Below are 27418 nucleotides of genomic sequence, written 5' to 3'. Positions count from 1 at the left end.
AGGGAGGATAGAGAGAGAGGGAGGGGAGAGAGAGAGCGATAGAGAGGAGGGGGGAGAGAGGAGGGAGAAGAGAGAGAGAGAGAGGGAGGGGAGAGAGAGAGAGAGGGGAGAGAGAGAGAGAGGGAGGATAGAGAAAGAGTGAGGGGAGAGAGAGAGCGATAGAGAGAGGAGGGGGGAGAGAGGAGTGAGAAGAGAGAGAGAGAGAGGGAGGGGAGAGAGAGAGAGAGGGGAGAGAGAGAGAGAGGGAGGATAGAGAGAGAGGGAGGGGAGAGAGAGCGATAGAGAGGAGGGGGGAGAGAGGAGGGAGAAGAGAGAGAGAGAGAGGGAGGGGAGAGAGAGAGCGATAGAGAGAGAGAGGGGGAGGACCGTGCTATCAGAGATGCTGACTTGCCTCCTGTGTAATATCCTCGCCGTCGACCAAGCCCGCGATCCGTTTATTCTAACGTTACCGGGGGGCTTAGAAGAATAAGAAAACGCGCGCAATGCCCCAGGCTTAGAGACAACTGCATTGATCCCCAGAGATGGTCAACAAATTACACATTCGGGGATCAATTACAGCACGCATCCCGAGCACACAATGTATACGAGCATTAAACAAAAATCTACCACCATGGAATTGCATTATTTTATAGAATATGTGGGTGGCTCTTAAAAGAGCCTTTGGGTAGATTGGAGCGTGAAAAGCCGCCTCTTTACTTGGAGCTGGTGTACTTGGTCACAGCCTTGGTGCCCTCGGACACGGCGTGCTTGGCCAGCTCACCGGGGAGCAGCAGGCGCACGGCGGTCTGGATCTCCCTGGAGGTGATGGTTCTACGCTTGTTGTAGTGCACCAGGCGAGAGGACTCTCCGGCAATGCGCTCGAAGATGTCGTTCACAAAGGAATTCATGATCCCCATGGCCTTGGAGGAAATGCCGGTGTCGGGGTGCACCTGCTTCAGGACTTTGTACACGTAGATAGCGTAGCTCTCCTTTCTCGACTTTCTGCGCTTCTTGCCGCCTTTGGCAGCGGTCTTGGAGATGGCTTTCTTAGAGCCCTTCTTGGGCGCGGACTTGGCAGTATATTTAATTTTATTAGGTAAATGTCATGTTACATTCAGGTTATTCACATATTGGCAATGCCGACACAATATACACATTTACACATATTACAGCATAGCCTATAGCAGATAGACAAATAAAGGTTATTTACAAGAAAGTGAATAGGCCTACTAGACAATCGAGGCTGCTAGAAATAGACTAAGTCTTCTCAGGCTTCAGTTGGCCTGTCAGCATTTAAGCTCATCACAGTTTTAGGAGTGACCAGTTCAGTTCTGGAGATGCTTTCCTTAGATCCATGGTTCTCCTTCTTCTTAGTTCAGTCCGTATACTCCTGAAGACCTCATCAGCCTCAATACAAATATTGTCCGTATTCATTTTACAACGTGTTTTCCATATTTTAAAAAAAGTTATACAAATACATATCCAAAATAATAAATGGGTTTCTTCAGTGCTGTCGAAGTTGTTATATAAGGTGCTTCTATGGCATGGTACCTTTAATCCTATGTCGCTCATTTTTTGCCATACTGTTTTGGATCTATCACAATCTATAAGAAGATGCGCAATGGTTTATTTTTCTATGTTGCAGGTTGGCATCGGACATCTTGTGGTCTTAACATTACAGCTCCATTTGACCACGTTTCTCGCAGGCAGTCTGCCGTTAACAGTGAGCCACATAACGTCCCTCACTGCTCCGGAGATGTGTTCAGAGTTCATGATCTCCGCCAGACGTTCACTTTGCTCCTGTGAGCAGTCTTTAAATATATTAGGCCCACCATAGAGGTATTCGGTAATACTGTTATGAATCACCTTATTTGACTGTGTGATCCAGTTAATATTCAGGTCTTTATATTTGTGAATAAAATCACCATAAGCCAGTTCATGATAAGGCTGGGACTCCCTGCGTTTACCCCTTAACCTTTGCCACTTATTCACCTCTCCCACCCAGGTGGCCTTTTGGGATATGCCTTTTGAGATGTTTCTACAGAAGGCTACATTTAACTTCGCACCAACATCGACAGCACCGAGTCCTCCATTTTTCACACTTTTGTACATTAAAAACCTTTTTGTTACTTCTCTGTTGTTTCCCCAGATTAATTTCACACACATTTTGCTTATCCTTACCACGCTTGCATTGGGTGGTGGAAGGATTGTTGCAACAAAAAGCAGTTTGGATAAAACAAAAGTCTTTATTACACCTATCCGTGCACTATAACTAATTTCCCTGACCCCCCATTTATCTGTTACATCCAATATCTCTTTTTCCTTTCTGTCCCAATTTCGTTGGGCGCATTCCTTATTACTGAAATATATGCCTAAGATTTTAACCTCCTCCTTCACCTCTAGGTCTATGTGCGGCCTCGCACTATCCTCTCCTATCCAGGTACACTCAGTTTTTGTGTGGTTTAATTGTGCGCCAGCAGCTTTTTCATAGAGGTAGAAGTGCTCTCTTATTATGTCCAACTCTCTCTGATTTTTAACAAAAACAGTCACATCGTCTGCGTAGGCAGTTACTTTGGCCTTTGTGCCATTCATGTTTACTCCTTCAATTCTATTATAATTTCTTATTCGCTGTATAAGAGGACTGATTGCAATGACATAAAGAGCTGCGCTTAGCGGACAACCTTGCTTCACTCCCTTCTGGATGTTGATGTACTCGGTCACACTTCCATTCACTTTAACAGCCACCTGAGACCTGGCATATAACATCTTAACCATGTTTATAAAATCATGGGGAAAGCCATATTTTAATAAAACCTTCCACATGTAGTCTCTGTTTATAAAATCAAATGCCTTCTTCTGGTCGAAGCCTACTATGAAAAAGCCAGGTTCGTCAGGCTTCGATACCATTTCCCTGATCATGTTTAAGTTATCCCACATAACTCGGCCTTTAATAGCACATGTTTGTTCTTTTTCAATTATGTGGTCTAGTATTTTACTTAATCTTGTCATAATAATTTTTGCCAAGATCTTATAATCGATGTTAGTAAGTGTGATCTGTCTCCAGTTAGCCTACTGATATCCTTTTCATCTCCTTTTTTGTAGATCATGGATACTATACCCTGATAAAAGCTGTCATGCATTCCTGTCGGACTATTCAAACCCTCATTAAAGGCGGAGGACAACAGATCAGCAATATCCTTGCTAAAAAATTGATAGAACTCAGTGGGGAGTCCGTCTGGGCCGGGTGACTTCCCTCGATTTAATAGGGAGATGGCCAGCTTGACTTCCTCTGGTGTGATGACCCTTATTAGTGAGGCACCATCGACAACCTGCGTCAGCTGTAATTCCGAGAGGAAAACCTCCGTACCTTCCACCCCACTAGACTTATCAGCTCCATACATTTTGCTAAAACTATCTACTATAACTTTCTTTATATCATGATCCGTATCAACAATTTTACCTTCACTATTTCTTAACGAATCTATGCATTTGTAGTCGCTCCTTTCCTTGTACATCTTGATTACTTTGTGTATATTTGCGGGTTCATCAAAAGCTATACCTGCATGCATTTTAATAGTATTTGAATATTCATTATTAAAATTCATTAACTTTTCCTTAATCTCCTCAAAATCTTTTTCTTCTTGCTCTTTCAATGGAACGCTCTTAGGTCTACATTTAATGTCAACAAAGAGTTTCATTAATTCCTTATATTCTTCATTTCGTTGTTTATTTAAGAATTTACATTTATAAATCAGGTGTCTCTTTAGACTGTTCTTCAACTCCTCCCATAACTCAACGCTTGTTTTTGTAAATATTCGTAAGTCTTTGACTCTTTCGATTTCCCTTCTGACACTCTTTAATATAACAGGGTCTTTGAGACAATTCACGTTCAGCTTCCAGCTATTTTGTCTTGGGCTGGGGACACTATCAAAGCTAACTGATGCTCTTACAGCTAAGTGGTCCGAGTTTACCCACACCTCTGTTCTATATGACTGAACCTTAATCTTATCAGAGACATAGATCCTATCTATGCGTGTCTTGATTCTGTGGAAGGTATTTTTTAAAAGTGCTATTATAGTTGTTTAAACAGAAGGCCTGCTTTTTTAGGCCTAGTTAAGGTTCAATACTGTTGTACACTCTGTAGTTTTCCATAACACAGTATGCATCAAAAGTTGTTATTATCTATGTTCCAGTAGCAGATAAGTTGACTGCCAAGGACACATCACAATGAAAAGCCTGTTTAAATTGTAACATAACAAAACACCTTATCCACCTCGGCCGAATGGGAGACTACAGTAGTGAGCTCATATGACCAACCAGTTAGATAGAAGTTTCAACCAATCAGGTACTCATACATGTAGTCACGCGGTGTGGAATAGCATAGCATCTGATAGTAGCCTAGCCTAGCATATATATATGCTATCCCGACACTTGAGTCGGCGCGCTTGCTCAGACACATCTATGTTTCTGTGTAACCGTCCCTTTTGCTGCAAACTGTAAGGTATTAAAGTAAGTTCTTTTATTCTATTCTGTTGTATTTCTCATCCTCATTTGACAAGGTTGTGTGGTTGTGTTGACTCCTACGAGGGGAACCCGGTGGTACTGGCGATTTCAATCTGAAATGTTATAATAGTCTTTTGTGAGTGTCCAAACGTCATAGGTCAACCGAATCCAGCCACCACATTTCACTGGTGTCCAGAAGTGGGATTCCAGCTGATCTGCCCGTCTGAGTGAACCTCCGTTGGACTGATCACCCTTCACGCATCAACTTAATTACAATTTCACTAGTGATAACATTGTTAATGGACATCTTGCAACGTGTCTTCCATATTTGTGCGTTTACTATGCAGATTATTAAATACAACAGACCTTTATATTTTTTATCAATATTGTTGTCAGTTATTCCATAAAAAACAGATTCTGGTTCTACTTTAATAGGCATCCCGATGTTCTGAATAGCTTTCCAGACCTCTTTAGTCCTGCTGCACTCTAGCAGCAGGTGTTCCAGAGTCTCATCGTCTGTGCATGTTGGCATTGGGCATTTGGTTGTGGTTACATAGCAGCTCCACTTTACAACCGCTCTCACCGGCAGCCTCCTAACTGAGATCAGCCACATTATGTCTCTGAGGGATTCTGATATTAGTTTCCCCCAGATCCTTAGTGACCTGTTCGCTGTCTGGTGTGGACAGACCTCTGTACTTAATCGTTCCACCATATATACTGTTGGCTATTTTGTCATAGATTTCCTTGTTTGATTGAGTGCACCAGTCAATTTGTAAATGTTCATATTTTTTTACAAAGTCACTATATATGAGCTTGTAGTATGGGATGTCTTTTCTACCTCTTCCTATTTTGTGCCTCCATTTTGTGACATCACCAATCCAAATCACATTTCGGCTCATGCCTTTTGCAACTGTTTTACACAGGTTTATCATCAATTTAATGCCAAAATCAACGGAGCCTAAACCTCCGCAGACTCTTGGCTTGAAGAGGAGTTCTCGTTTGGTCACTTCTCTGGTAGTGCCCCATACCAAACGGAAACCTTCTTTGTTTATTTTCTTAACAGTTTTGTCAGTCGGCGGAAACACTGTACTCAAAAACATCATTTTGCTTAAAATGAAAATTTTCATGATGTTGATCCTTGATTTGAATGTAGTTTTTTTATTTGTCCATTTATTTACTTCTTTAATCTCAATCTCTTTATTGTCCCAGTTCCTTTGTGCAGAATCTTCGTTACTTACTATTAAGCCCAATATTTAAATTTCATCCTTTATTTGTATATCGAAGGGAGTTTCCATGCCGGGTTTCCCTATTCATACTGCCTCTGATTTCTCTTGGTTTAGAGTGGCTCCTGAAGCTGACTCATATAAATTAAAATGTTATTTTACAATGTCAAGTTCAGATTGTGATATTATAAAAACTGTAACGTCATCCGCGTAAGCAGAAATGATGGATCTCTCTTGCCCAGCCAGAGGAATTCCCTTTAGGCGCGCATCATCTTTAATTATTTTCATCAGAGGGCTTATTGCCAACACGTACAATGCGCTTCTAAGAGGACAGCCCTGCTTCACTCCCCTCTTTATGCTTATTTCCTCTGTCAAATGACAGTTTATGTTAACTTGACACATTGTTTTGGCATACATGCACTTAATCATGTTGACAAATGCCACAAGGAAACCAAAATGTTCCATTGTCTGCCATAAATAGTTCCTTGAAATCAAGTCAAAAGCCTTCTTTTGATCCAAAGCTACAATATAAAATCAATTTCCTGTCTTCTGGTGCAGAATTTCTCGCAGTATGCACAAGTTGTCCCACATTAATCTGCCTTTAACTGCACAGGTTTGTTCTTTTTCTATTAATGCGTCCAGGCAGCTTTGAAGCCGGTTCATCATTACCTAGGTAAAGCTTTGCATAGATCTTGTAATCAGTGTTAGTTAAAGTTAAGTGCCTTCAGTTGTTGATATTTCTTTCGTCTCCTTTTTTATATAATAGAGTAATTACTCCTTTATAGAAGGACTCATGAAGGATGCCCTGTTTGATTCCTTCGTTGAAGGCCCGGACCAGCAGTGGGGAGACCTCGTAACTAATTTCCTGATATAGGTCTGCCGGCAGGCCATCTTTTCCAGGCGCACGTTGCTTATTCAGTTGTTTAAGTACCTGTTGAATTTCATCTGCTTTTATTTCATCAGTGAGTGAGGTGGGATCTTCACATTTACATAAATCCGCAGATGTCAAGAAGTCTTTTGTAGCCGATTCCTCGAAGGGGAGTTCGTCATACATCTTATCAAAGATTTATTTGACCGTGTGTCTCATCTTAGATTCATCTGTTATTACTTCCCCGTTCTCATTTAGGATAGCATTAATTCATTTGCTTTCTTTTCGTCGCATTCGTCGCATTTCTTCGCTCCGCCGACGCTGGAGACTGAAGTTTTGGCCCAGCTGGTCGGCGCGGTCGACGGCGAGGACATCGGCGTGCCCCCGCAACAACCGACAACCCCGATGCTCTTCCTCCCGCCTGATGATGAGGAAGAGCTCTCCGAGGCAGACAAAGGTCCCTCTGCCTTAGAAGCCACTACAGCTAGTGGCTCCTCCTTCCCGGGGCAGGGTTCCTTCGACCGCGACCTGCCCCGGTTGCTGGGTAGAGCCACGCATCACCTTGGCATCCCCATACTGGAGGCTGCTGCGACTGCTGGGCTCACCCTGTGGAGCTCCGTCTGCTACGGGCGTCCCTCCCAGCCTGCTTCTCGTCTCCTGCCGGCTATGCCCAACCTGGAGGCGTTCGTCGAGGCTGAATGGGAGCGGCCGTTGGCGATCAGATGTCCGCTTCAGCAGTTCAGCAGAGCTAACGAGGGTAACCGGCTGGACTGCTGTAGCACCTATCGTCTCTCCTCCCCTGGAACCCGACATCGCAGTGGTCCTGGTGCCTGGTTCCTCCGCCTGGGGCTCGGATAGGAAGCCTCTCATACTGGACGTCAAGGACAAGACAACCCTGCGTTTTTCGCTGGCCGTGCAGGCCGTGGCTGCCTCCTCCTCTATTGCTATGGTGGCCATTTACATCGGCCAGCTGGCTATGGAGCAAACCCCCACCTCTATGGATGAAGACAGGAGAGCGGAGATGGCCGAAGCCGCCGGAGCCGTTGCTCAGCTTGTGAGAGTCTCTGCCTCCTGTCTGGGTAGAGTGATGGCCATGTCGGTGGTGCAGCAGCGCCACCTATGGCTCTCCCTGACTCGTCTGCGCGAGATAAACAAAGGTGTCCTCCTCAACTCACCGGTCAGTAGGGAGGGGTTGTTTGGGGCGGCTGTGTCTAACATCCTGGAGCAGTGTCGCAACCAGGAGCAGGACCGGCTCCTCCTCGCTCGCCACCTCGCTGCTCCGGGGGAGCGCAGTGTGCAGGCACGTCAAGGTTAAACAACCTGCCACGGGGTCCCGCCCCGCTACGGCCCATGGACCGGTTCGCCCGGGCTCCTGGACTGCGCGCGCGGCTCCTCCCCCGCGACCTCCCCCTGCCTACCTCGCCCAGGGTGCCGGGACCGGACCGGCGTCTTCAAGCGCGCCCACCGCTCCGCTTCCGGCTTGGGTTAAGAAGAGACGCACCTATTGATGGTGGTGGTGTGCCCACACCACGCTGTGTTAAGAGCGGTGGTGAGCAAGTTTCCCTGTTGAGGAATGAAGTAAATGGTAATGGTAAATGGACTGCACTTATATAGCGCTTTTATCCAAAGTGCTTTACAATGTCCTCTCATTCACCCATTCACACACACATTCACACACCAATGGCGGCAGCTGCTATGCAAGGTGCTAGCCTGCTCATTGGGAGCAATTTGGGGTTCAGTGTTCACTTTGCCCAAGGACACTTCGACATGTCGTCAGAAGGAGCCGAGCCGATGATCATTGGATGACCCGTTCTATCTCCTGAGCTACAGCTGCCCCGGGGGGGGGGGGTGTAGGCACATCAACCGCTGCCCATAAAGCAAACACAAAGCAACGTTATCCTGGTTGTCATGTACAGTCCGCATCTCCTCCTGTTTCAGCTACTGTAATGTTCTCGGCTAGAGCCGCTGGGTCTTCTGTGAAAGAGTCAGAATTGACCACGGCAGGTCTCGCTGCAGCTAAAAGACCGGCTCGAGCCGCAGTCTTTTCCTGCTAAAGCAGATGTGACTCACGCTGCCCAGCAAGCAAAATACGTGTAATAGAAGTCTAGGCTAAACATATACCAGATATAGCCGGTTTAGCTTAGCCCACTTTGAGCCGGATTATTTTTTTTAAAGGAGTAGTAAAGGGAAAATGCATGTTTAGCCCTGTTTTAAGGTTACTTATGATAATATACAATGGTTCAGATCAAAACATTGACAAAACTAGCACTTTTGAGAAAGTCTGATAATTGCTCTACCACCGTTTAGGTCATACAATGGATGTGGGTGGGCACCTTGAAAAATCATTCAAAAACATGTTAAACTCATTGTGTCGCCTTGGCCCCAGGTAGCTGCGCTGTCCTACTGGACGCCCATGAGGCCCCCGGGACCAGGTGGGATGCCAGCGAGTGCTCGAGGGGCGGGGTTCCCTGAGAAATATCCCTCTCCAGCCCGACCATTTGGCTGTCTTTGAAATTGAGAGTTTAACATGTTTTTTGAATGATTTTTCACGGTGCCCACCAACATCCATTGTCTGACCAAAACGGTGGTAGAGCAATCATCACTTTCTCAAACGTGCTAGTTTTGTCAACTTTTTGATCTGAACCATTGTATATGATCATAAGTAACCTTAAAACAGGGCTAAACATGATTTTTCACTTTACTACTCCTTTAATGCTAAGGGTAATGAGGGATGAGGTGCAGGTGATACAGGATACGGGAAGGTGAGTAGGCAACAACCAAGCAGGAACTGGAACCGGACCACTGGCTCCTCCTTCCCACACTGTGTCGTCAGCTGTCCCTACCCACCCAACCCTACCCATGTTTTACCCTTGGCTCTCCGCTTTCTGTTTCCCCACCTCTGCCTTGCGGCATTCTCTATGAGCCTGTTATAATAAGTGCTTATTGTGCTTTGTTATATGATTCACTCAAATATCATATTATAGACTACGGTGATAGCTAATACATAATGGCCTACCATGTAGACAACTTCTCTGTAACTATTTGTGCACTCTCCTGTTAGTCATGTCTCTCTTATGAAGTATCTAGCCCATGTTTACTGCTCTGTATAAGTTTAATAGACAAACATTTTCCAGGAGCTTGCTCGATCGTCTCGTTGAGAGAGGTCAGGGAATAATTGTTACGGCTCACTTTTCTGGCCCCCGGGTGAAACTGTTTTTTTTTTTTGTTGCTTCCCTCTGGAATATGTAGGGGTGGGAACTATGCCCACCCTCCCATTGGTCTCGGTAAAGTGAGTAGTATTTAGGTAACACGCACACACACACACACACACACACACGTACACACAGACATACACCAGTCCACTTTAAGCCTGGACCTGGTACCAGTCCCCCTTCCCCTCACCCTAACCCGGGTCCGTATCCTTTTCCCACCCCCACCCTACCCCCGACCTCTGCCTCTACCTGGACCCAGGCACACTCACGCTCACACAGACATACACCAGTGTTTACCATGTCTCTCCTATGATCTTTTTAGCCCCTTTTGCTCTGAAAATGTAATTTAATGTAATTTATTGCTCTATAAATGTTCTTAACAGTTGGACAAACATACTCCAGGAGCTTGCTTGATCATCTTGTTGAGAGGGGTCAGGGAATAATTTTTACAGCTCACTTTTCTCTCCCTGGGTGATACTGTTTTTTTTTTTTTGCTTCCCTCTGGAATATGTAGGGGTGGGGCCTATGCCCACCTCCCTTGTTCTCTGTAAAGCGCATTGTGTTGCCTCTGTGTATGAAATACGCTATACAAATAAAGCTTTGATTGATTGATTGCTTGATTGATCTCGTCACCACAATATCTCTCACATGAGGTGTGTTTGGTCCTGTAGGTAAGAAGCACTGATAGTTTTTTTTTTATATACACTATATGGACAAAAGTATTTTGTCTACACATTACACTTAGAGGAGCTTTTATGACATCCCTTTCTAAATTCATAGGCATTCATAAGGAGTTGGTCCCCCGTTTGCAGCTATAACAGCTTTTGTCCATATAGGGTATGATAGGCCATCTTTATAGAATCTCTCCAACCATGTTGCCAATTGTTGTGTGATGTAATTTGATAATGCCCTGCATATGGCATGAATCTGCCTCTAGCAATGTTCTTCTAAATAAATCATTTATTGAGCATTATAAAAAGTAAAGTTATCTTGCGTCATCTGTATGGTACTTTATGTGAAATGTTAGGTGATGTGAAATGTTAGGTGATGCATGCATTGTTATTCTTATAGGTTGCCCTGGTTTGTAAACGACACACCAGTGTCGTTTACACTCAGGTGTCACCTCTCAGGTCATAGGGGGTGCTGCTGGAGCGTAGGCAGGGTGGGCTCTGGGAAAGACTGTTAGAAGCTATAGACAAATCTTCTTCTAACCTGCCTAAACTATCTATTAGAAACCAACACGAACGAGAAGTCGCTGGGCTGGTAAGTTCCCGTTACAGGAGGGCAGGTCTCGGACCCCTGTACAGGGGTAATGCAGAGACAACTGATTTAACAGTAGTCCATTTTCAGGGCAGGCAGGTACTTCATTAATTCCAGAGGGGAAATTGCACTGTTACAACAGCCACATTCAAGCGATATGAAATAGGTTTAGGTCGATATAATATGCAATACAATATATGGGTTCCATGTAAATACACAGGTGAACTGTATGTATGGATTAAAAATGTGTGTGCCACTGGTGTTGTGGTGCTGCAGCTGAACCTACTGGGCTGGGGACTGGGGACCATCAACACCCACCTCCTTCAGCTCCCATTTGACCTGAGGGAACCGTGGAGGGAACATTACTATCTCACACTGTGACTGACAGGATGGAGGTCTGTCTTAGCTGTGCTACAATCTGTTCTCAACTATCCAAATGAGGAGAAGACATAGGGGTTGCCAAAAGACAGGTAAAGACAGGCACCAGTCAAAAGATAGAGTTGATGGAAATCCATATCTGTAGCAGAATGTAATTTATAACTATAGCCACTAGAGGGAGCAAAAAGGCTTTTTTGTTGCTTGTGACTGTTTTTTCCCCGCTTTGTGGTATTGTTTAGGTATGGTACACTTAAATAGTCCACCTGTAACATACCACAACGCAGGAGGAAAAAGAAACAAGACAAAAAAACAACCTTAATCTCACTTTGCTGTGGTTTTCCCATCACGTTAAAATAGATTGAACGGCTATTCACTTGTTTAAACCACCTCATACGCTAAACAAAGCATGTTACTAGTGTTTGAATAAACCATTTTGAAACGATGTTCATACTCTGAGGCTGTAATCAAATGCTGGAAGGGACTAAAGTCTGACTTTCATTCCGTTCCAAGTTCTCTTCGTGGGTGTCAAAAAAGGCGGTACAGGCTAAAATGCATGGCTCGGCGTAAAGTCAATGTACAAAAATAATTGCATTGTATACGTAGATGTCATGACGGTGGTGAATGGACAGTGTAGTAGAACTAGCAGTCCAACCTACTCCTATTAGGACACACTAGACTGTGCAGGTAACAATAGGAACACATTGGCTTTATCATTAGAGATAATGAGGTGGCTCTTAAAAGAGCCTTTGGGGGATGTTGAAGCAACTCAGACCATTTTAAGCGCGTTCTCCGCGAATGCGGCGGGCCAACTGGATGTCCTTGGGCATGATGGTTACCCTCTTGGCGTGAATGGCGCACAGGTTGGTGTCCTCGAAGAGGCCGACCAGGTACGCCTCGCTGGCCTCCTGCAGGGCCATAACAGCAGAGCTCTGGAAGCGCAAGTCGGTCTTGAAGTCTTGAGCGATTTCCCTCACCAGGCGCTGGAAGGGCAACTTACGAATCAAAAGCTCGGTTGACTTCTGGTAACGACGGATCTCTCTCAGGGCTACTGTGCCGGGCCTGTAACGATGAGGCTTCTTCACACCGCCGGTGGCGGGTGCGCTCTTACGAGCCGCCTTGGTGGCGAGCTGCTTCCTCGGGGCTTTGCCACCGGTGGATTTGCGGGCGGTCTGCTTGGTTCTGGCCATGATTTCAGCTTTCTTCTCCGAGAGTCGAAGTTAAAGCTTTCAAGAACGTAATGTGCCTATTTTATAACGCCCGCTGCCGTGCGCTGATTGGACAGCCTCTCTGGGCGACTTCATTGGCTGGCTATCGCCTCCTTCTCCCCATTGGCTATTAACACGGAGACTGGGATTGGATAAAGCGACAAAAGCAAAAGGGCGCCACTTTACATATAAAAATCCGACCGCCGTTGTTTCACATAATTGAGTTTCTAAACTACTTATATACTGAAAATGAGCGGAAGGGGGAAAACAGGAGGCAAAGCAAAGGCCAAGGCCAAGACCCGATCATCCCGCGCCGGTCTCCAGTTCCCGGTGGGTCGTGTTCACAGACTTCTCCGTAAAGGCAACTATGCCCAGCGTGTGGGAGCCGGTGCACCGGTCTACCTGGCCGCTGTGCTCGAGTACCTGACTGCTGAAATCCTGGAGTTGGCCGGCAACGCTGCCCGCGACAACAAGAAGACTCGTATCATCCCCCGTCACCTCCAGCTGGCTGTCCGCAACGACGAGGAGCTCAACAAACTTCTCGGAGGCGTGACGATCGCCCAGGGCGGCGTGCTGCCCAACATCCAGGCAGTGCTTCTCCCCAAGAAGACCGAGAAGGCTGTCAAAGCCAAGTGAAATCGCCACTGACGTGAATTCTCCCAATAATCCCAAAGGCTATTTTAAGAGCCACCCACTTCAATCCTTAAAAGCGCAAAGTGTATTTCCATTGTCCTCTGGAATGCGTTTCCCACTCGTGTTCTCCGTTACTTGCGACTACGTGGGCCACCTCCCGAGTTGAGGCACATTCGCTTAGTTATTCCACGGACGTTGCCGGCTGCAGGTTTTACAGCATGTAATACCGTTATTGGGCATAGTTGTATTTCTCTTGGTTGTTTTAATTTAAAACGTGTTTAATTGAAACGCTTCGTGTTGCCTGTGTATGAAGTGTGCTGCATGAATGACCTAGTTTGTCCTCCCTAATAAATAGACGTCCCTGTATAAATGGCTTGATCTCCTCGTAGACTTATACAATAATGGACAGAAAAGAGCAACAGGGCTATTAACCTACTCCCTCCTTTCCCTGGTTTCATGCACACCATCAAACTACAATGATTCTGTTTGATCTGTAAAGACCAACAAATTAAAAAAAAATATTACCTACCGCTGTGCCCCTTAACCCCAACTCAAAACATTGTACGTCGCTTTAGACTTAGAGAGAATGCATGCATGTCTATGGGCGTTTCTCAAAATACAGTTTTACTAATTATTTTAGTTTGTAATTTCAATAATGTATAACCCTACAAAGTACGTATCACGTTGGAGCGAGTCGGGACGGAATTTAGCCACAATGCAAAGGGTCACAGCATGGCGGCGATCAGCTCTGATCATCGACTGCGCAGTCCTGATCCTTACGAACGCGCCCACGGCCTGCGCTGGTCCGCCGCTCTCTCACTACTCCTCTCATTTCAGGCGCCAAAAAGACAATGTTGAATAAACTACGTGTCCATCTGATCCCCGTGCACGCCAGTTGACCATGAGCATGCATCAGATAATGAGTTTTACCCTACAGTTGAAATTCAGCCTCCCATTACCAGTGCTGTGGAAGTGTATTATAATGAAACACCAGCGTGTGCAGCACGTTTTCAGTACCATTAGATTAAGTGCTTTGTATCGGAATTATTACTGTTGGATTTGCGCCCGCGTGAATCCGGTGGCCATACATGGAGATGCGCTTTTATGGATGGGTGGGTGGCTCTTAAAAGAGCCTTTGTAACGGTAAAGAGGACAGAAAGAAGACGTTTACTTCTTCTTGGGGGCTGCCTTCTTCGCCTTGGCAGCCCTGGGCTTGGCAGCTTTGGGCTTGACGGCCTTCTTGGGGCTCTTGGCTGGGGCTTTTTTGGGTGTCGCGGGCTTCTTGGCCTTTTTGGGGCTCTTTGCCACCTTTTTAGCTGCGGGCTTCTTGACTTTCTTGGGAGATTTCTTGGCGGCTGCAGGCTTCTTAGCCACGGCCTTTTTGGGCTTCTTGGCTGCAGCGGGCTTCTTGGCGGCTACCTTCTTGACCTTCGGGGCGACGGGCTTCTTAGCTGGCTTATTTACCTTCGCCTCGGCTGCTTTGTTGATCTTGAAAGATCCGGAGGCGCCAGTTCCTTTGGTCTGTACCAAAGTGCCCTTGGTGACGAGGCTCTTGACGGCGATCTTGACGCGGGAGTTGTTCTTCTCCACGTCGTAGCCGCCGGCAGCCAGTGCCTTCTTGACCGCTGCCAGGGAGACACCGCTCCTCTCCTTGGAGGCGGAAACAGCCGTGACGATCAGCTCGGCGACGCTGGGTCCCACTTTCTTGGGCTTGGCTGCTGCCTTCTTCTTGGGTGCCTTGGCCGGAGCGGCGGCTGCGGGAGCTGGGGCGACTTCTGCCATGTCTATCTTGAGTTTGCTCTGCGGTATCACACACGTACTGTATGTCGGTCCTGCTGACTGTGAGTCCTCGACGCTGCGAGGGGTTGGCCTTAAACGCGCCATGAGAACCGTGTGGACTCAGCTCCACCACCGAGGAGCTCTCGGTTACCAAAATGATGTTCCTCCTGTGTTTTCTCCTGGTGTATAAAGGGCTAAAAATCAAAGTTGGAGTGGAGCACAAGTCCGAAAGCGAATGTGACAGCAGCAGCCTATTTGTCGTTCGAAATAAAGTTGTTTGGGAGGCGGCGGCCTCGTCTGTTTATTCGCGACCGGGTAAAAACACCGCCGTTGATCTCTCGGATGGAGCCGTGCGCACTAGGTTTCCAGTGGCATTTGACTCCTAAAATGTCTAAAAGTGCATGCGATTATGGACAGAAATCGTTGCCCAGTGAGACAAGTTGTCTGGCAAGGGGCTAAAATGATTTAAGGTACACAGAAGCGGTGCCTATGCTTTTAAACGGGGTCTCTTTTGGGGTGCGTAAAGCACAGCGTTGAAACTGGGGCTGAGACCTGGTCCCTATCAAGCTGGTGTCTGCCCGTGTGTATAGGCTACCTTTCGCCCTCCCTGGGTGATTCACATTTGGATTCCCTGCAGAATGACTCCGCCTGGTCTTTTTGGACTGTCTGTCGCCTATTACAGCCCTCGTCTGGGGCAATGTCCTCGTTTGGTTGGTAGCCTATGCAGTGAAGTGACCTGAGGCGCACCGGCTGCATTACATAGGATTGCAAAAAGTGACAAGCAACCATCACAACACACACTCCTCGTTTCCTTTTTACTGAATTTGATGACCTGGCTCTAAAAATGTCTGAATCGCATCTTGAGTGGCTAGGCTATTGTGCCATGAGAATTATAGAGAACGCAGGAGCCCAGTCGCCTATCCTATACTATCGCAGCCCATGTAGTGAAGATAGGCCTATAGCCTACATGGAAGGACATGTAGGTGCTTATTGTTGAGTGATATGAGCAATTAGCTCTTTCTGGGCTGTGGGATTTGGGATTCTGAACGAGCCTACCTGATGTGAATAGGCGTGGTCGAGGCAGAATGAAATAAATTTGGCTTAGTTTCTAGAAATGTTTATCTCAAGCAAGATTGTGTTCTTGAGCACAGTATTTACGCCTACAGTGATTAACAAGATAAGTGACTAAGCGGGAACTGCTAAGAATCAATCTCCTATAGCCTACCATGTTAGACTATTGCTAACAACATGAGTAGAAACTCGAGAATCCAGAGGCGAACAACAGAAGGTGTTTGCAGAGAATAGTCTCATACAGAGAATAGAGTCTCAGTGAGTGTCCTGCAGGAGAGATGCCCTTCGCACATATGCCTAACAGTTGTATAATCTAGGCTATCTGTTTCTATCAGTTGTCACAGGCTGCTTCTATCAGTTGTCACAGGTGGCTTTTCAGAGTGATGGTTCATCTTATTATAATTTAGGGCAGTGCCTTCTGTCCAATACAGTTGATTCAGCTGTCTGGTGCCGATTTACACCTTATTGGGGTCACTTTCTGTGGGCCACGGTCATCCCTCCCTGTCCACTCTTCAAAGTCTGTTCATTACAAACTTTAGTTTTAATATCCTTTGTTCAAGTCCTAATGTATATGCCTGTCATATGGTCCCTCAATTCCTAGTCCTTACGCACTAGGCTACCTTAGCACCCTAGTCTGGTGTCCTTAGTCTGCCCTGCCGCTACTCTGTGACAGCCAAGGCCCAGCTTCTGATTTGCACACACAGGGCCTACTCTGCCAGTGTTGAATCATCCATCATTGAGATACACAGAGTGCATAGGCTATAGTTTATTTCTAAGGCATGTGAAGACTACTTAAACCTTCTAAATTCACCACTGTAGCCTATAGGCAGCTGCAAATAAATCGCTACACTCAGTCAAGCAGTTACAGCTATCTACGATGCAATAGTGAATGATGTCTACTGTGGAACAGTTTTGTTTTCTAGGCTTTGCAGCCAATTTTGAGATTTATGACTGTGAACAAGTCATTAAAAGAATATGGGGAACACGCCTGTCAGAACAACTGGCTGCTGATATCAGTGAGGAGTGATAACGGTGAGAGCGACAGTGTGCAGTGGAGCTCTTATGGAAATACCCCAAAATGCCCAATGCCAACATGGTGCCCTGGGCCAAATGCTGACAGGACTTTTAGGGGGGTGGAATTTCAGAGGAAACAAGGGAGGCCAAAAACAACCTGGCGAAGAACTGTGAGCTCGGAACTAAAAATGGCTACCTAACTTGGGACAAGACACAACATGCTGCACAGGACAGGTCCAGATGGAAGCAGAGAGTCACAGCCTTATGTTCCTCAACCAACCAAGAGGATTAAAAGTAAGTTGAGTAAGGAATAACAATCCAACTGCAGACCGTGTCCTTTTGTTAGTGTGACCATATCTAGGCTACCTAGCAACCTGCTTTGGTGTCCTTGTGGACATATCAGGGTTTGTCGTTTGCCAGATTTTGAGAAAGCTGTCCTGTGATGTGTCATGCTAGGTTCAACACTGACCTGAGAATCAACTAGGCTAAGCGCTTCAAAATTCACAAAACTCATCTCCAATGATATATTTAAACTCAACAATGTATTTTAAATTCAACGGAGTCATTATTAAACACTGACTTTATTTTCTGCAAATGCCTTCATTTTGCTTACAAAGTCTTCACGCGCCACTCGCCCATTATATGCCAATGGTTGGGAGGTGCAAACAAATGTGGGTGGGAGGTGTAAACAAAATGCTTCAACAATGGATGACTATGGAGAAAATGTCCGTATGTGTGTCTCAAATAATTAACTTTTTAATTAACACTCCACAATGGCGGCACTGCTACATCCAATAAAGTGATGTCAGACCACACGCCCCACAGCAGGGAAAGTGGGCTGGGGGGTGAGCGAGTTCCTGAGCATGCGCGGTCAATTTGGTTCGTTGGGGAAACGAGGACGTCAGAGTTCAACGCAGATAATGACGGGAGCCTTGCCTAAACATTTGCATACTCCCCCTACATATACCGGGTGACTACCCGCAGTTTTACATTGGTTCCTGAGAAGCAACGACATCTAGAAAAATGCCCGAACCGGCAGCTAAGTCCGCGCCCAAGAAGGGCTCTAAGAAAGCCGTCTCGAAGACCGCTGTCAAAGGCGGCAAGAAGCGCAGAAAGTCGAGGAAGGAGAGCTACGCTATCTACGTGTACAAAGTCCTGAAGCAGGTCCACCCCGACACCGGCATTTCCTCCAAGGCCATGGGGATCATGAATTCCTTTGTGAACGACATCTTCGAGCGCATTGCCGGAGAGTCATCTCGCCTGGCGCACTACAACAAGCGTTCAACCATCACCTCCAGGGAGATCCAGACCGCCGTACGCCTGCTGCTCCCCGGTGAGCTGGCCAAGCACGCCGTGTCCGAGGGCACCAAGGCTGTGACCAAGTACACCAGCTCCAAGTAAAGAGGCGGCTTTTCACGCTCCAATCTACCCAAAGGCTCTTTTAAGAGCCACCCACATATTCTATAAAATAATGCAATTCCATGGTGGTAGATTTTTGTTTAATGTTCATATACATTGTGTGCTCGGGATGCGTGCTGTAATTGATCCCCGAATGTGTAATTTGTTGACCATCTCTCTGGGGATCAATGCAGTTCTCTAAGCCTGGGGCATTGCGCGCGTTTTCTTATTCTTCTAAGCCCCCCGGTAACGTTAGAGTAAACGGATCGCAGGCTTGGTCGACGGCGATATTTACGATTGATAGTGAGTTATCCCCGTCGGTAGCCGATCACGAAATATGACCATGTAGACTGATTCTAGACTATTAGTAGCCCATTACGGTGGGTGACAGTTGAGTGGGATTCAACCCTCTTCTACAGGAAAACAATGCCAGCAGTGTTGGGGGGAGCAGCCATTCTTGCATTGCCTCGCAGCCACACTCGACGCGAAAACAAATATTTCACAATAGAAACTGGACTTCCAAGCCGTCCCGGACGATTTGAGTGGGAGACCTAGGCTAGGCTACTTGCCCTGCGGACTACAAGCTACAACAATTCATTGTAACACAATTCCAATCGGATTAACGGCGAAAACGTCTTTTCCTCTTAGAAACTCCGCTAGCTGATGGTCTTACTTTAATTGTTGACGTCCCTACTAACACAGTACGTAAAACTGACGGGACACATTGGTGTAATTGTGGTAACTTTGCGACGTCACCAGCAGCGGACCTAGCTGACACCTAGCTGACACTTGCCTTTTCAGTCGCAAAATAGCCGTCCTCAAGTACACTGTAAGGGAACGTAGCCGCCACTGCTGCTTAAATCCGTAACTACGATGTAATTAAATAACGTGACAATGTGGTTACATCACAGTCCCAATCTGACTTTATTGGAAATGTGTCACAGTGGGTCAGAACATTTGTAAATTACTTAGGTTTTAAAATAAATTTTGAAGTCATACATTTACAGAATTGTAATAATGAGGAGAAATCCTGCATGTCTGTTTTGTGTGTAATTTCTCATTTACAGTAAATATTAACACTAAAGATTTGCAGTCTAGGCCTAATAAAAATAATGATAAAAAATATGCCTATGAATAAACTCCTAATTTTGCAACCTAAATGTGAGCAATGAACGCTGAGCAGTGAACGTAGAATGCAAGGCATTGGGCTACTTTCTTAGGTGACACAATTGAATAACTAGACAAACAAGTTACACACTCTGTGCCAGTAGGTGGCGGTATGCACATTAAAGTTGTTTGCGATCCGCCACTAAACCCAGCGAAGAAGACACACTTGGAAACTTCCGCTCCGTTTGAAAAAGAAATGATTGAGAAAGACCAACATGCTGTCTTTGTGTCGACAACACAGATCATGTAAGTATCTCAATTTCAATGTATACATACTATGTATTTTGGTATCGTCCCAGATAAAACACCAACGTTATGTGCAAGCTACCCTTTTGTAATGATTATCTATTATGCAGATGCTCTCTTTCCAATGTTAGCTAACTAGCTAGCCAGCTAACGTGATTAGCCTTTTTCTGTACATGGCTAGCTAAGTAGCCTACGTAAAATTACTCTCGCAATTATTGTTAAAACGTTCGCTTTTGTGTAATTGTAGCTTAAATTATAATGTTGGCTTGGCAACGTGAGAATATTTCAGTTGTGTACACTATAACTTTTGTGAAGTGTTGTTGTGGGCCATTGTTTCCTAATTACGGGCATGGTGGAGTCTTCTCGAGTCTAGAAGGCTCGCGCGAGCTCCTGCACGTTCGTACTGTTTCATCGCTTGGAATAAAATGCGATAATTAGCTTACTCATTGATTTTGCATTAACCCACGACACCGTTAGTATGTGTTTGTTTTTAGGCATTCATTTTTCCGATTTTAACGTTAACAGAATACAAGAAGCCCCAACAACGGAGCTAGGCTAGCTAGCAGGATTTGTTATAGCAGCCATCTTGGCTTTTGGCACGTGGTCCTGTGGAGTGTGCATGTCAGCCAACGAGAGGGTCACCCACCCACTTTCTCTCTCTCTCTCCCTCTCTCCCCTCCCATGCTCTCAGTTGCCAACCTCCCAGTTCTTGTTTGAACTGAGCAAGAAGCAGGTGAGCGGGGCAGGAAGAGGCGCTAAGACGGGGACAGGCGTGGCCAGGGGCAGTCCTGGGACAGCACCACAGGCTCTGTGAGTCTTGTTCAGTTGAATGCCCTCATGAGTATTAACAGAAGAGCACCATATACATATGCACACATACACTCTAACATGTCGCTCTCTCCTCAGCTCAGCCCAATGGTCTCTGATGGTTCTGTCTGGCCAGCCCTTAGGTGGAGAAACACCCGATCATCAATATAGGCAGGCACACGTAAGTACAAATGCACATACGTTTCCATAGACGGGATAAACAAATGGGAATATTGATATTGAGTTAGCGGTAGACATGTGAGATTCATAAGACGCATCACTGACGCCAGTGACGCCACAATATCAGGGAAATTGAGCAATTGCTTCCCTGTAGTGCAAACTTGCAAGATTCGCTCCGTTATTAACCCTTCTTGCCTTTTTTGTTGTTGGTTTTCTCTCTCCTCCTTCCTCTCTGTGCAGTTCTCCTGTGTGCTGAGCCGCTATCCCATGTATTGCCACTGCTGACAGGGTAGAGCTCAGCCCCATGCAGAAGTGAGTGATGAGGAGAGGTAAGATCATTTTCCCGTTTTTTCTCCCTCCAGTTTTAGGAACCGTCTCAAGAATGTGTTCCCCACTTTTATGCCTTTAAATCAGGGTTGGAGTATTCCAGGTGTGTGGCCATGGCCATGAACACCAGTAGAGGAGGGAACCAAGTGTCTCATTCTCTCTCCACAGTTGTGTGGTTGTAACCCCCCACTAGCTACATATTCATTCAATCTTTATTTAACCTCGTGAATCAATTGAGAGTAAGCTCTCATTTACAATGACGTATAATCACTCTATATTTGAACTTGTACTACAGGTGAGATAATCCTTTTTAATGGTCTCTCTCATTGCTGTGCAAGACTTGGGTGTTCTCCTGCTCTGAGTGCCCATTCTCCTATACCTCCCAGATCTACCTCCACAAGCACATCAAGAGGAGCCATGACAACCTCTGTCTCTGCTGAGGAACACACAGAGCATTATGAAGTAGCCAGTGCCTTGGCGAAGGTGTTTGAGCAGCAGTCATCAATGGATTAACTCCCAAGACACAAGGAAGAGACAGCTCAACACACGCTATGACTCCAGTGACGAAGGTAATATAATAAAGTGCATTCAACAGTCCCAAAAGAGTACTACTTGAGTTGACTAATCTGAGCTAATTTACCTCTACTATATGTTCCAGTGCCCAGGCAGCCGGTCGGCAGAACTCAGACCAGACCAGCTATGCCAGGTGCCAGAGCCGGAAGGCCTGCTCTGCCAGTTATCAATGCAGGTATCCATGCATGTTTGTGTTGGTGAAATGTCTATGCATATTTGCACACTTACAGTTAACTCAGGACTGTCTGAAGACTCATGTACTCAGTTCACTAATTCGCTCATCTCACATCTCACTACTCGGCAGTAGATGTTCATCGCCCGGGTCCTTTGAGCCAAGGCGCTGTGAGCCCAGGCCCTTCAGCCCTTCAGACGTCCAGGCACGAGCAGCATGCATCAGCGATTAGCACCCCGGCCAGACCAGGTCAGGGTCTGACATGTCTGATGTCGAGTTGATTCTTCCCCTTATGCCAGAATCACTACGACGCCAGCACCATAGTTTCCTGCTCATCCCTTTATCCTCTGGTTTTCAGGTAGTTCTCTGATGCCATCGCCTGTGAGACCAACAGCTCCAGCAGGGTTGCCATCAAGTGTCTGCCCAGCTGCAGGAGATGCTGAAACATGCCCCTGCTCGATGCAAAAAGGTATGTGATGTCAGGCAGTTAATTTTCTCGTATCCAGTGACATGGCACGCTTCCAATGAACGTATGCGACTTGCTTTTACAGCCATTTCATTATGTCCTTAGGCATCTGCTCCAGCCCAGCTGACCTCCCCAGCCCAGCCCCTGACCGCAGCTCCAGCCCTGACCACAGTGGAGTATTCAGATGAGGATGACCTCTTCTGCCCAGACCCTCGACTCAGATGTGGGTGACCCCCAGCCCGTCTCCCTAAACCTGCCTTTCCAGCCTGCCAGGATGGATGCCTTTTTTGTAAATAGTTTTTGTAAATTTTAACCTTTTTTTTGTGGGATACAACGGTCTGTTCCCGGTCTGCCTGCCACAGAATGCGCACTGTTTCATTTTTGTTTTTAGAACTTTTGCAATTGTCAGATAATGGGTTGCTAGCCAGAGCTTGTACATGCTTTTTTTTGCTTTTCTGGCTATGCGTAATGTGACAGACCGTAAACCTCATCCTTGTAAATATGTATACTTTTAATTTGTAATGTACTTTGTGTAATAAAATGTTCTAAACTGTTCAGTCTTATATTGGTTTGTATCATAATGCTTGCTGCTAAATCCCCATATAGCATTAATTCGTTTTTGTACTGGTAAATGCTAAATATAGCCAGTGGTACTGCAAATGCTAAATATAGCCAGTGGTACTGCAAATGCTAAATATAGCCAGTGGTCAGGGTTTAGTAAGTAAGTGACCATATTTGCACCGTGCGAAAAAGACGTGCAGACCAAGTCATATAAATACCTGTAAATCTAGTGTCAGCCAAGTGAGTTTATAACGGAGGTTCCTGCCCACGTGATCACGTGCGTTCTTTGCACGCGGCCGCAACTTCGGAATGACGTGTCGTTCTTACGTAGCGTCTACTAAACGGCAGATCTCGCGTTTCCGTAAATGGCCGCGTAATTTCCGCACGCGGCGCAGACGAATCGTCACCTATAGCGGCCGTATGTCGAACGTTTGCGCAACCTGCGTGTGTTAGTAGGGGTAATTCGATAACGGCACTCGGCTGATTTTATTAACGCTACCGCTCGTGAGCTGCAAATGTGTACAGCACTTAGAATATCTTACTATACTTAATCTGGAGCTTTTAAATAAAATGTATTCATACATATACTATGAGCATCTATTGCGCATGACTGAGCATTCGACATAGAGACATGGCTTTTAGTTGTAGATGTGGGTGGCTCTTAAAAGAGCCGTTGGGTCGGTATGCGACAAATTATCCAGAACACGCTTATCCGCCGAAGCCGTACAGGGTGCGTCCCTGGCGCTTCAGAGCGTAGACCACATCCATGGTGGTGACGGTCTTTCTCTTGGCGTGCTCGGTGTAAGTCACGGCATCACGGATGACGTTCTCCAGGAATACCTTCAGAACACCGCGGGTTTCTTCGTAGATCAGGCCAGAAATACGCTTCACGCCACCACGACGAGCCAGACGACGGATCGCAGGCTTGGTGATGCCCTGGATGTTATCACGAAGAACCTTGCGATGGCGTTTGGCGCCTCCCTTGCCAAGTCCTTTTCCTCCCTTACCGCGGCCTGACATTTTTCACACTTCGTCTATCAAGTTGTTAGCTTGACTGCTGCACCACAGAAGTGTGGCGTGTTTATTATGTCGTGAATGCGGATGTGATTGAACACAGTGGGCGCATTTTTCTGCCTGGGTGTAGCCCCACTAGATAGAACCTCCTACCTCAGCCCAACCCTTCAAGCAGCACGTCCTCAACCAGGCCAGGTCCAGCCTGGCCTATGTGCGTGGCTGGCTTGTTTCTGTTAAAGTCCCAGTTAACCAAAATCAGAGATTTGCTTGAAAACACATTCTATGTGTTAGTGATGCATTGCTGATAACATGTAAAAATTGAATGAACCATGTGTAGTACTGAATTGTGAAGTTAGACCAGTTTTGTGTTTTTGACCAGTTTTGATTTCTGGATTTTCTGGGCGGGCTTAAAATGGTACTTGTTGACGTAGAGCGGTGTTCTTAGCATATCCCCGCCCTAACACTATATAAAGCTAGAACGGATTTGAATCTTCGGTTCTCCTGCTCAATCTTGAGTCTAGAATTAGCTAGTTTTAACCAGCAGTCTAGAATTAACTAATTTTTCTTCGTTAGCAATGCCTATGCATAAAACTAAACGAAAATGCATCCTTCCTGGATGCCAGCAGGAATGGGATGATAAGGTCTCCTTCTTTCAACTCCCGAGTAAAGCTGAAATGAGAAGCAAATGGTTAGCATTTGGTGTTACAGAGGAGTCTGTCACCGCTAGCGCCCGGCTGTGCAGCAAACATTTCACTCCCGAAAGCTTCTGCAATTATAATATGAGGCTTTTGAATTTCACGGACTCACGACTGGTCCTGGTGAATTCGGCGGAGCCAACCATCTCCCTCCCCGGCCTCCATTCTCCTCCTGTCGCATCAACCTTTGGTGCCGACACCGCTGCCTTGTGTGCTTATAGCTAATTAACGTTATAACGTTAGCTAGGTAACGTAAGCAATAGGAAAATACACTGCTACGTTAATATACAAAATATGTGTCTTGACATTTATGTGGTAATGTCAGCTATGATGAATTATATGTAATCTTAGGAGGAATTATAGCTAACATTAGCTATGTAGTTTGTTGCAGATGGGAGTGTGTATATAACCTTAGTCTAGCTAACATAGCTAGCAGCACCGACCAGGCGACCACCCACCAAATAACGTTACGGATGATATATTGTGACTATAAGCGTTATCTATACAGAAACTGCCTGCCATATTTGTGGCACCTGATGTGCGTATGGGTTCACCGGTAATGGTTACAATATATTTCTCCAGCGGGAGACCGGGAGGCGGGAGCGAGGGGGATGGTTATGTAGACCAGCTGCAGCTGGAGAAAGACGCACCCTCTCCCAGTGAAGTGGTGCTCGGCGGCTACTGGCTGAACATTCCAGTTCTGTTGGATATGTTGCGGGAAAGTTGAAGCCGAGTGCTCGTTATTCTCACACATAACATTGCCAACAAGAGTGGATGAGTCTGTCCCGATTATCAACTCTGGTAGTGTACGCTTCTTCGCGCTATCAGCGCTGTTCAAGCCAGTGACTAAAAGGTACATTTTAAACAACTTTTTCCATTGATCCCAAGGGACGACAGGATCGCCTGGGAGGGATAGGAATGGGTCCGGAGGTGTCAGGGAGAAAATAGGGACAGACTCATATATTCCCCGTTGCCTGTTTTTGTATTTTGCATCTAAGGGCAGTAACACTGGCGCGTTGGTATAGAGTAGCTACAGTTTTACCTGTGTTGTTTGTCAGGAGGTAGGTTAGGAGGAAGCATCTGTGCGTTTCACTCATTAGACAAGTGTAATTTCAACTCCTCTCTGTTTTCACAAAGCTGTGCCTTCCTACCACAAAAGAGACGGCGTGCCAGTGTGACAATATGCAGACCAGAGAACGATACTATTTGACAGGTTCTTCCGTCCACACCCCCTCCTCACGCAATTGAGGGTGTGGCTTCGGTGCCTTCAGCAGACACGCCCCCACAGTCTCAGACCAGAGAATGCTGCTGATTTTTAACCGATTTTGAAGCCTTATTTTATATACTATATATAATAGACATTTTTAATCATCAATCAAAAAAAAATTGAACTGGGTTAACCTGGACTTTAAGGACTGGTAGGACGGAAGCTATATTCCACTGAAATAGCTGTGAATTGAAATGACATGAAATAATGTCTGATAGATGAAGATAGGTCTTGTCGCCTGGACACATCAGTTCCAATACTTATCCAGCACAATAAGAGTGGGATAGCCAGTTAGCTCACAATAACTAGCAGCAGCATATAACATTAATGGTAGTGGTCAGTGGCTAAAGAAGTTACACTGATGATTCCTGTAACGTTAGCTATTTTGCTGCAATTGGTTCAACTTCTGTTTCTGGACAAAGGTAAGGGATAAACCCAGATAACACAAGGCTAGCGGACCTACAGCGGGTCCCCGATGGACGAGCTGGCGGACCTCAGGCGGAATATAACACAAGGCTAGCGGACCTACAGCGGGTCTCCGATGGACGAGCTGCCGGACCTCCGGCCGAATCCGCTGGCGGGTTCCTGGCCATTTGCACATCGAATACCAAGCGGACCTCTGGTGGATTATTAGCGTCAGGGACAGCGATCCACTAGTAATCCGAAATGCTCCCGCTGTTGCTCCACCACCATTCCACCGGTAGTTTATTGTCTATATTCTAGGCCCATTGGCCCTAGGCTTATGGGTTTCTATTGCTAAATTAACTTACTCTGAATTTTTTGGGGGTAACCCTTCCTTTCATAGTCCCGCAATTAGTAAAAAATGTACCTGGTAAATTCATGCAAAATTACTGAGGCACCTATACTCGATTGTGCCACAGCTTCTTGTGGTGGCACAATCAGTTTGACACAGTTAATTCATCTGCAAAACAGACTGTACATTTCCTTAAAGATGAAAACAAATATTGTTTTGTTCCCATGGGATCTCTCCCGTCCATCTGAAAAAAACGAAACATTTACATGGTAAATACATGCAAAGTATAGCCTAATATATATTACTGAGAGATCTATGCTGTAGGTATAATTTCAAAACAGGAGTATTTCAAATGTTCAAGGGGAACGTTTAGCTCCAATGTTGCTTTGTCCTCAATGAAACCGATCCGTACACACCAACATTTAACCGATCCGTGCAGTAGTAAGCTAGCTCCTTTTTCCTCTGTGCGCACACCCCCTTTATAATGGAGTTCTATGGGCCTCTGCTAAAAACTATGATAAACATGCATTTTCCAGGCAGGAATTTGTAATGATTTTCCCTTTATTGTTTCTTTTAAATCTGTTCCCACTGTGTTTATATGATTTATGTGTTTATCCTTCTCCCTTTATGTGAAGCATTACGTGCTACATTTGTATGAATAGTGCT

At 45.9% G+C, this 27418-nt stretch overlaps 6 protein-coding genes across 6 annotated transcripts; 2 read left to right on the top strand and 4 right to left on the bottom strand.

The window, feature by feature from the left end:
* Window positions 1–692: 692 nt before the first annotated feature.
* Window positions 693–2745, bottom strand: LOC311321563 (histone H2B-like; the record flags this gene model as incomplete). Its single annotated transcript, XM_084453558.1, has 2 exons — window positions 693–1049; window positions 2671–2745. The coding sequence occupies 2 exons, from the start codon at window positions 2743–2745 to the stop codon at window positions 693–695; spliced, it is 432 nt and encodes a 143-aa protein (XP_084309684.1).
* Window positions 2746–12199: 9454 nt separating this feature from the next.
* On the bottom strand, window positions 12200–12610 carry LOC311321678 (histone H3.2; the record flags this gene model as incomplete). Its single annotated transcript, XM_084453683.1, has 1 exon — window positions 12200–12610. One exon carries the CDS (start codon window positions 12608–12610, stop codon window positions 12200–12202), a length of 411 nt encoding a protein of 136 aa, XP_084309809.1.
* A 267-nt stretch (window positions 12611–12877) lies between these two features.
* On the top strand, window positions 12878–13264 carry LOC311321692 (histone H2A-like; the record flags this gene model as incomplete). Its single annotated transcript, XM_084453697.1, has 1 exon — window positions 12878–13264. The coding sequence occupies one exon, from the start codon at window positions 12878–12880 to the stop codon at window positions 13262–13264; it is 387 nt and encodes a 128-aa protein (XP_084309823.1).
* Window positions 13265–14428: 1164 nt separating this feature from the next.
* Window positions 14429–15043, bottom strand: LOC311321663 (histone H1-like; the record flags this gene model as incomplete). Its single annotated transcript, XM_084453668.1, has 1 exon — window positions 14429–15043. One exon carries the CDS (start codon window positions 15041–15043, stop codon window positions 14429–14431), a length of 615 nt encoding a protein of 204 aa, XP_084309794.1.
* A 3105-nt stretch (window positions 15044–18148) lies between these two features.
* LOC311321699 (histone H2B-like) lies at window positions 18149–18526 on the top strand (the record flags this gene model as incomplete). The annotated part of the gene is made up of 1 exon (XM_084453703.1): window positions 18149–18526. The coding sequence occupies one exon, from the start codon at window positions 18149–18151 to the stop codon at window positions 18524–18526; it is 378 nt and encodes a 125-aa protein (XP_084309829.1).
* Window positions 18527–23730: 5204 nt separating this feature from the next.
* LOC311321722 (histone H4-like) lies at window positions 23731–24042 on the bottom strand (the record flags this gene model as incomplete). The annotated part of the gene is made up of 1 exon (XM_084453726.1): window positions 23731–24042. The coding sequence occupies one exon, from the start codon at window positions 24040–24042 to the stop codon at window positions 23731–23733; it is 312 nt and encodes a 103-aa protein (XP_084309852.1).
* Between the last annotated feature and the right edge of the window lie 3376 nt (window positions 24043–27418).

The sequence above is a fragment of the Borostomias antarcticus genome (assembly GCF_949987555.1).
Source record: "Borostomias antarcticus genome assembly, chromosome: 19".
Taxonomy (NCBI): Eukaryota; Metazoa; Chordata; class Actinopteri; order Stomiiformes; family Stomiidae; genus Borostomias; species Borostomias antarcticus.
The sequence above is the reverse complement of the archived record's forward strand: the minus strand, read 5'-3'. Positions and strand labels throughout refer to the sequence as shown.